We start from the raw sequence: 9,567 nt of genomic DNA, 5'->3' as shown, positions 1-9,567 counted from the left end.
GTGCATATATCTGCACTGCGTCGCTCTCAGCGTCTGTTCATGCATTACAGAGATAACTCAGTGGGGCGTCCTCTGTCCGCCCAGCGTCTTTCTCACTGGTTGTGTGAGGCCATCTCACAGGCTTTCATTTCTTCTGGATTGGATCCTCCAGAGAATCTGAGAGCTCACTCCACCAGAGGGATTTCATCCTCCACAGCTCTGCGTGGAGGAATGTCTGTGGAGGACATTTGCAAGGCAGATTCCTGGTCATCTCTGGGCTCATTTATTTGGTTTTACCTGTTTGATGTTTCCACGTTCTCTATGACCCATTCTGTCCTCAGAGTTCTGACAGAATAATTATTTTTGTTACGTTTATTTACAAAGCATTTGAGAACAACATGGTTGTCCAAAGTGCTGTATAATAAGTTACCTGTTCTGTTCATCGTTACACTGTTACAGTAATGTTCGTTGTTCCTGTTCACAGCAGCAGGTCTGTTTATCTCAACCTTTGTAACCAGAGCCTATTCTCTCTGGTCTTCTGCTGTATGGGAGGCTGGGAGTGGGTAATTATGCACTCTAGGCTGAGACTGTTTTTTGTTATATGCGAGCAGATGCTTCATGGTGGTGGTCTGGATGGACCCAGTGAGGCATAGACTACATCCGGCGAAGCCTATACGAAATAGAACGTTGGTTGCATATTGTAAACCCAGATTCTATGAGTATAGGCGCAGCCCTTTAAGATGTGGGCCTCATTGGTTCCTGAATAGCTAAGAAAAACGCTGTTAGGGAGCCGTTTGTCTGGTCTGACCGTTATTTATACAGACCGGGGTGGGGTCCACCCAGCAGGTGGGCGTGGACTAAGTTTTTTGTCAGTGCTCAGCTGCATGCGAGGGATAAACCCACTAGCGATCGCCTTAAAGGGCTGCGCCTTTACTCATAGAATCTGGGGTTACACTACATAACCAAAGTTTTTTTCTTGCACTTTGTGAAATAATTATTTGGTTTAAATTACAGCAATAAGTTAAAACTCACAATTCAAGATTAATTAACTTAAAAACAATGTTAACACAACTTTTCTCTTGTTGTTAAATCAAGTTCCTGAACTTTAATTTAAACCAATTGGTTAAAACCAATATAATTTTCTTGCTGACCTAAATTGGCTTGTCAAGGTAGTAGGTGGACTTTAATTTCAATTTAAACCACCTTCAAATGTTTTACAGTGTACCTACTTCTATGTTCCTGCAGGATCATTTGTAATGACAGTGACAGCAGTGGATAAGGATGACCCAAAAATGGCCAATGGAATGTTGCGGTACAAGATACTTTCTCAGAATCCCCAAAGCCCATCATATAATATGTTTACCATAAACAACAGGACTGGTGACATCATCACTGTTGCTGCAGGCCTGGATCGGGAGGTATGTTGGGCTTGTGTTTGAGTGGATGTTCTGCAAGGTCCTGGCTCCTTTTTCATTTCTTAATTGTTTGTCATATTTAGTTGTTACCAATAAAACCCAGTCTACTTCAACTTTGTCCCCATAAACAGGTTATTATGCAACAATATTGGTTTGGCTATGAATAACTATTAAAAAAGGCAAAGGGCAGTTATTAAAGTTTGTGATTTTTCATTAAAATTAATAAGTTGTAACACCACCTGATTATCAAGAATTATTTGCCAAACCTGCCTGGTGACATATGGTATTATTGAGCAATAACTACTGTAATGAGTGAATTTGCACTCTGGGGTTCTCAAACACCAACTCCTGTACACATACAAAATAAACATAAACAACTTTTCTGTAAAATCCACCAGAATATGGGAAAATAACTAAATGGTGTTAATGTGTTAATTTAAGTTCGGGAGCTGGGCCACACCCAAACCACACCTCTAATTTTCCAGGTTGCCTATTTATACTCTGCTCACCCATTCATCTCAGGCTGTTACGTTTTGTCAACCGTCAGACCTATGACTCTTGCTATTATTACAAATCTATAAATTCAACTCACCACAGAATGCAACGTGGTTATTCAGCTCTACCTTTCTGATTCAGACGATGATCTTCAATATCCCATCTGTTGCCAAACATTCTCCTCTTGCAGTAACGAGACAAACTCCAAGTCACAAAAGCCTGCGCTCCGTTATCTTCGATACTTGAGCTCTGTCTCCACTTTATCGTCAGTTCAACATCCGTCAGAGGGTCATCCTTCACCTCCAACAACATTCCAGTCCCATGGCCGTAGACCCAGGGCCAGCCCAACCCTCCATGGGGCCCTAAGCTAAATTTGGTTTTGGGGCCCTCTAGATCTGCTAATAATGTGGACTGGCTGCAATCAACAGTCAGATTATTAGATCATTCACACACCTTCTATAAATTTAAACTTACTGCATCTCTGACAGTGATGTTTAAATCTGCCTCTGTCCTCTTCTGCTCTACAGTGAGAGGTTTTACACTGGCACATACACAATGTATGCATGTTTACAGTTAACAATATTCACCCCACTGTTGCCAACTCTGTGACTTTCTTGCTACATTTAGCAAAATTTCAGACAAAAAAAAATTGGTATCGGCCAAAATCAAAATCTGCAGATTAGGCTTTTTAAAGATTTTTAATTTGCCATTGGCCAGAAACCTGCAGTCGGTGCAGCCCTACACTCATATTCATGACATTCTTTGATTAAATTAATTTGTCTTAGGAGTAATTACAATAGATAAAAATGTAATTTATACCAGGTGAGTCTTTCTCACTTGAGAATGTGGACTGGTACCGGGTTGATTCTGTGATTTCAAACTATTTTTATTGATGAAGTTTCAATTACCTTATAAGTTGATGTTAAAATACTGTTTGTTTTATATGCATAACACGTCATCAAACACATTTTGACGGCAAAAATCCCCCTCAGAAATACAGGGCCAACCACGAGAATCAACTCATTTAAAGTTAAAACTCAGCTTCACACAAATACAAACAATGTAGCATAAATGTTTGGCTGTTGAACTGGATCGTTCAAGGTTTATATCAAGGTAATTTTCCAATTAGCACCTCAGCAAATCTTTCTGATTAACATTACATTACCAATACACATTAAGACATACCTTTATCTTGACTTTTTCTCTATTCTTCCTTTTTCTTTGCTCTCTCCCTGAAGGATAATTTTTTTGTGTGTCATTGTTTTAATAACTCGATTTGGAGGTTTGGGTGCGTTCTGTTCAGCAGCTCATATTACCATTCAGTGCAGTACCTACCGCGGCCACCAAGGGCCCCCCCAAGAGCAATTTATTTATTTATTTTTCTTTTTGAAAGAATTCTACATACATTATCAAATATACATTATTGTAAAAAAAATAACTATAATGAATTTATGTGATTTTGTTAATATAATCACATAGAAATCATTACTTTAAAAAAAATAAAAATAAAAAATTTAAGTTCCACTAAGGGGGCCTCTTAGTGACCCCGGGGCCCTAAGCGGCCGCTTAGTTTGGTCATGTCTTGAGCCGGCCCTGCGTAGACCGCTTAGACGTCAGACATCAGGGTCGTTCTTCCGGGCCACCACCGCCTTCCTGAGTCACTCAGCCAAACATCACCAACACATCCATGTCCCAGCGCTCCACCGCAGGCATTTCAATTCGTCAAAGCCTCAAGTCCTGGGTCATCGCTCACCTTCAACGCTCTCTACATTAGAAAGGAATCTCATTCAACCACTCAGACAACAAATTAAGTTTTTTCCGACTCCTTTCATATTCCGTACCTGATCAAACAACAGCATTGCTGTCATCCCAGGCTTCCGGCTTTTTCTCAACCTCTACTTACTCCTCCAACATTCCCGGTGACGTCATTCCGCTGCCAGCTTGTAGACCTCCATCGGAGTGTCAGGCTCCTCTCGGACCACCTCGGTCTTCCAGAGTCTTCGCAAGCTTCACAAAGTTTGCGTATAAACATCCCTTCATCCCTCATCCCACTGTCCCTTCTTCTAATCTTCCTTTTACTTTTTTCTACTTTTCATGTCTTGTTGGCTCATGTGTATTTCAAAGCTCATAAATCCAGTTCAGCCAAGACTTCTGTTGAGAACGAGAATCTCAATCGATGAATCATAATTTGTATTGACACACGGAGCATAAAATCAGCCAAGAAAAGCATTCAGACTTTACTTATTTTATTAACTTTCAGCGCTGAAAGGAGACGCTTTACCATTACATCCGAGAAGAGTTTCTAAAAAAGTCTGTGCAGCGTCTGCGGAGGAGGAGGGAAGCTGATTATATGGACTGAAGACACTCCCTGAAATCACACCATGTATCTGTGGCCTGATAAGTTTCTGTTTCTCTGAGGAATGTGCTTTAGTGTCTAACAGAATCAAAAATGTAACTCTTTACTATGGGCCCTTTGTCTAACAGCATGTGACTCTTTCTCGGCCTTGGTAAAGCATCTCAACACTCCCTACTCCATTTCCTTCTGATGTATCCTTTTCCCCTTCACTCCATGTCCACAAATGTTTTCCTAATGTCACTAATGTCACCACATTTATCTCAGTCCAGTCCTCATCAATTCAACATCTTTTTTTCGTTTCACCTTCATTTCATCATCAAATTCTAAATGATGTTGATGGCCGTTGGCAGGAAAGATCTTCTTCAGCAATCTGTTCTATAATGAATTTGAAGAAACCTCTGACTGAAGATGCTCTGCTTTCCCAAGATAGTCTCATGAATAAGATGGTCAATGTTTTTATAATTTTCTTGATTTATGAAGATTCCTTATTTGCATAATCATCTCCAGAAGTTCCTCAGTCAGTCAGTCAGTCAGTCAGTCAGTCAATCAATCAGTCAATCAGTCAATCAATCAATCAATCAATCAATCAATCAATCAATCAATCAAGTTCTTTCGTATGGCACATCTCAGCAAACAAGGCATTTCAAAACACTTTACATCATAAAACGACACCAGTGGATAACAACCATAGAAGAAATATTTTTGACGTAAAAATTGACATGTATACTAAACTACAAGAAGCACAACAATGGGAAAATAAGGAAAAAGTAACTTTTTATGAGACTTAAATGAAGAATGACTTCGATGGACTGGACCCTGCCTCTCTTCTGTTGACCGCTGGAGATAGGCACCAGCACCCCTATCTCCAGCCACACGCTTACCCCTCAGGAATAAGCGTGTGGCATAATGGATGGATGGATGGTCGTAGATGAAGAATGAGTACTGGAATAATAGCAGATGAATATACTAATCTGCTATATTGTTATAACATTGTGCTTTCCATAGACAGTTCTTTGTTCAGTTTCTTTATTTTGTATTTTGTTGACATAAAAAACTAATAGAGATCTTAGTGAAAACTTTAAGCAATTATTTTTTATGGCCAAGGGATGATACACGTCTAGTCCTCTTGCTATGTTGGCATAAAGTAGCAGGTGGAAATGACTGAAAGGATACCTCTCCTCATTTTTGACTGTCTTTGTTTTCTGTTTGGTTCCAGAAAGTCCCTCAGTACACCCTGATCATCCAGGCCACTGACATGGAGGGAAACCCCACCTACGGCCTTTCCAACACTGCCACCACTGTCATCAGGATCACTGACGTCAACGACAATCCTCCTGAGTTCACCACAGACGCAGTATGCATACACACACACACACACACACACACACACACACACACACACACACACACACACACACACACACACACACACACACACACAAGTAATTATTTGCTAACAGAAGGGAAAATAGCACTTAAGCTCTCCGAGCTTTTATTGGCAGTGTGAATAGTCAATTCCAATATTTTAATCTCTCCCAGAAACAATGAAGAGCTTCAACTGAAAGAACGTTTGAAGAAGATGCTTTTTCCACTGCAATTTCTAGTAATAGTTGCTTTCAATATTTTTACTATAAAGCATGATTTCATTGCTCCTATTCTAATGAGATGCAATGTGTTTGTCTTTGTTTCCAGTTCTTTGGTGAAGTTCATGAGAACAGGGTGAATGTAATTGTTGCTAACCTGACCGTGACAGATAAAGACCAGCCGCATACGCCGGCCTGGAGCACAGTGTACCGGATCATTGCTGGAGACCCCACAGAGCACTTCTCCATCCCCACTGACCCCACCACTAATGAGGGCTTAATCACTGTGGTCAAGGTAGGGTATGATGCTAAAACAATTGTTAGTAATCTGCAAAAAGTATAATTTTCAGAGAACATAAAATAACTTCTCTGATGGCTGATGAGTGCCGGTGCCGTGTTTACATTAGTGGACCCTATAGATTTGTTTACTGTGTAAACAAACTTATTCACATATAATTTCAAATGCATTGCTTATTTAATTGAAAGACTGCAACTGCAAAATTGTGTTCTTTCGATATTATCAGAATACAGACAAATATTTGTGCACATTTGTAGTAGAGATGCAGCTAGTGTTGCTTTCTAAAGTGCTGGTGGTCTTAAAATGTTTTTTTTAGAATAGAAGTCAGAATAAAAACTAGTTGGTAGAAATTAGCATTCACATCACTGCTAGAACACAACACAAATATTTGGGGAAGTGACAGAAAATAGATCGTCTTTCTGATAGTGATGGCACAGTTACTTTGAAAAAGAAACTTCAATCGGATTACTCCTTGAAAAAGTAACTTAGTTAGATTACTGACTACTTGATTTGGAAAGTAACTAAGTTAGATTACAAGTAATTTTTTTTGTTACTTTCAGCAACAACATGTGAAAATTACAATGAGTTTTCCCAATACTTAATTGCAAGTTTTTTGATAATCAGACTTGGCAACTGAAACTCAAAATAGTTCCTGTTTTTTTTTGCAACAAATGCACATCTGTCTCCTCCCTACATTGTTTTTATTTCTGTCTCGGCATGTGATCAGCTGCTACTGTCGCATAGAAATGGTGGTCACTCCCCAAGACGCTCAGGAAATAAAATTACATTAGTAAAGAAAATAGTAATGCACAGTAACACACAGTGATTTTGATAACTTTAATCTGATTACTGGATTTGAAATAGTAACACGTTAGATTACCGTATTTTCCGGACTATAAGGCGCACCTAAAAGCCTTACATTTTCTCAAAAATCAGCAGTGCGCCTTATAATCTGGTGCGCCTTATGTGTGCACTGAATTCCAAAATCTGTCCCTGACACAGAGATGTAAAGTGTACAGTACGTTCACTGGCAGCAATAAACCAATCGGAGGACATTACGTAATACGTAAAGTATGTACACCAGCAGTAATGAACCAATCAGAGAATTGTTGTCTGAGTTCTGCAGCATACGCCTCCAGTTAAAACCGGATAGGTTTTTCCACGCATCACCGTCCCTGTTCATCTGCGACTCCATGCGCGCCCTTCTCACTGGTACAGTGAGAAGGGCGTTCAAAAAGAAGTTGCGAGCGGCGTGGGAGCGATGGATGACAGACTGTGAACACACGTTTACTAAGACGGGGAGGCAGCGAATGGATTGTGGATGCCTGGGCTAATGTATCTGCCTTAACTGTTGTCCGAGCTTTCGCGAAAGCAGGCATCATTGCTGAACAGCCACCTGCAACAAGCCTGACTCCGACAATGATGAGAGGGAACCTGGCATGTTTGATGGCGAAATTGCCCAGCTGTTCAATTCAGACACAGAAGAGGAGGACTTTGATGGATTTGTGGAAGAAGAATAAAAAATAACGTGAATGTATTGTTACATAGTAGAATAAAGTCCAACTAGACTTACTGTTTTGTTTCCGTTACCTTTTTTTGTTGTTGTTGTTGACCGTATGTTTTAGCATGTGTCTTATAATCCGGTGCGCCTTCTAGTCCGGAAAATACGGTATTCATCACTGAAAAAAGTGGTCCAACGTCAGTAACGCGTTACAAACTAACAAGTCACTGACATCACTGCCTGCTGATGTCACACCCACCAGGAGTATAAGATTAGGCTCTGGGAAGTACACTGAAGCAGGAAAAACTTAGTGAAGTTGTTTTGACAAGGTTTTTAGTCAGAAGGTATTTGAGTTATATGTTTTCAAAGACCATAAAACCCAAAAGGTGTAATGTATTATATGTACATAAATGTCCAAAATGTTAGAAAAATTGCTTGAAAATTTTAGTTATATGAGTTTGGAAAAGGATGGAATTTTGCAGCAGAAAATTCTTGTCTTTGTTCTTGTCCCAGCCGGTAGATTTTGAGTTGACCCGTTCATACATGCTAACCGTGGAGGCAGAAAATGAAATCCCATTGGCCCGCGGCATCCACATCCCTCGTCAGTCCACAGCAACTGTATCTGTGAGAATCTTGGACATCAACGAGAGTCCAGAGTTCAGCCCCAACCCCAAGACTATTAAACTGGAAGAAGGTTTGCCGGCGGGATCTTTGCTCACAACTTTCACTGCCCAGGACCCTGACCGCTTCATGAGGCAGACTATCAGGTAAGAAACCACAAAGTAGTAAATATGTATTGCATTATACTATGAAAGACCAAATAAAATGTACTAGTTGAATGAGTAACACCAACTGGGTGAAAAATTAATAAATACATGGATATTTCAAGTCACTATAAATAAATCAGTCTAAAAAAAAAAAACAAAGATAAGAAATGAAAAGCATGTGTTAAATAAGAGGATTAGTCAGAGGACATCACAACACTCTTTCTACCTGATTTATAAAGGAGTTCAAATGAGTCTCAAGTTTGCTTCTTCTATTGATTTTAAGGCTCTACAGCTTTGCTCTTTCATATCAATGTAATGTGAACTGTGGTTTCACATAGTAGCCTATAAGGTACATTAATCCCATGTTAGTCAGTGTAGAGTGCTCAGTCTGACACACAGCAGAATAAGCCACACAGAGCCATACAAGTGATAGCGTGCAACATTAAGTTGTTACCCTCTCTCACTGCGTGTACAATCTCTGCATTGGACATGACAATGTAGATTATTTTACAATTTACAATTTTACAAATTATCCAGGTTCAATAGGACAGACAGACAATAACACCTGAAAAGAAAATAACATGTTAAAAACTTTTCAGCTATAATAAGATAAAACTTATGTTATTCATAATAATACTGTGAAATAAATGTGAACATGAGGCTTCACGGTTATTGGCTCATTCAACATGCAGAGCCTGCAGGATTGCTGCTTTTTGTCCCCAACCTTCTTTTTCTTGATGGATCCCACTATTATTTTCTCAATGTAGTGTTATGGTCTGTGTATCCTAGCAACAATGAATGGTGGACCCACCGTGTTCACAAAAACATACAAGTGTACCAACATTAATACTCAAGCCCTCAAAGAGACAGGTTCTGGTCAGTATGCTGGGCAGCTGGAGCATCCTGTTTACATATTTTTGTTTGTTGTTTGTTGTTTTGTTGAGCTCTGTCAGGTTGTTGCTGCATCTCCGGCATTTCTTCAAAACACTGTCAAATTTCAGACGACACCCAGACAGAACAATAGAACAATGATCTAAATCAGTGATCCCCAAACTACGGCCCGCAGGCCAAATCCAGCCCACCTCCACATTTGGTCCGGCCCCCTGAACAGAGAGCATTTAGATTTGTTTTCATATGCCGTATTTTCCGGACTATAAGCCGCTACTTTTTTCC

At 39.8% G+C, this 9,567-nt stretch overlaps 1 protein-coding gene across 2 annotated transcripts in view; it reads left to right on the top strand.

The window, feature by feature from the left end:
* LOC106940550 (cadherin-2-like) overlaps positions 1–8,557 on the top strand; it is a 10,935-nt gene extending 2,378 nt beyond the window's left edge. Inside the window, exons 1-4 of one of the 2 annotated variants that reach the window (XM_015023314.1) lie at positions 1,100–1,397; positions 5,462–5,599; positions 5,938–6,123; positions 8,141–8,557. In XM_015023314.1, the coding sequence (XP_014878800.1) occupies positions 1,236–1,397; positions 5,462–5,599; positions 5,938–6,123; positions 8,141–8,398 (744 nt within the window). In that variant the 5' untranslated portion in view covers positions 1,100–1,235 and the 3' untranslated portion in view covers positions 8,399–8,557. Of the gene's footprint in view, positions 1–1,099; positions 1,398–5,461; positions 5,600–5,937; positions 6,124–8,140 lie in introns of those variants that run through there. The other variant, XM_015023316.1, reaches the window with a different exon arrangement.
* The last annotated feature ends 1,010 nt before the right edge of the window (positions 8,558–9,567 follow it).

This window comes from Poecilia latipinna, unplaced genomic scaffold (genome assembly GCF_001443285.1).
Source record: "Poecilia latipinna isolate Pla-1442-1.1 unplaced genomic scaffold, P_latipinna-1.0 Scaffold3276, whole genome shotgun sequence".
Classification (NCBI taxonomy): Eukaryota; Metazoa; Chordata; class Actinopteri; order Cyprinodontiformes; family Poeciliidae; genus Poecilia; species Poecilia latipinna.
This window is presented reverse-complemented; position numbering and strand designations above follow the sequence as displayed.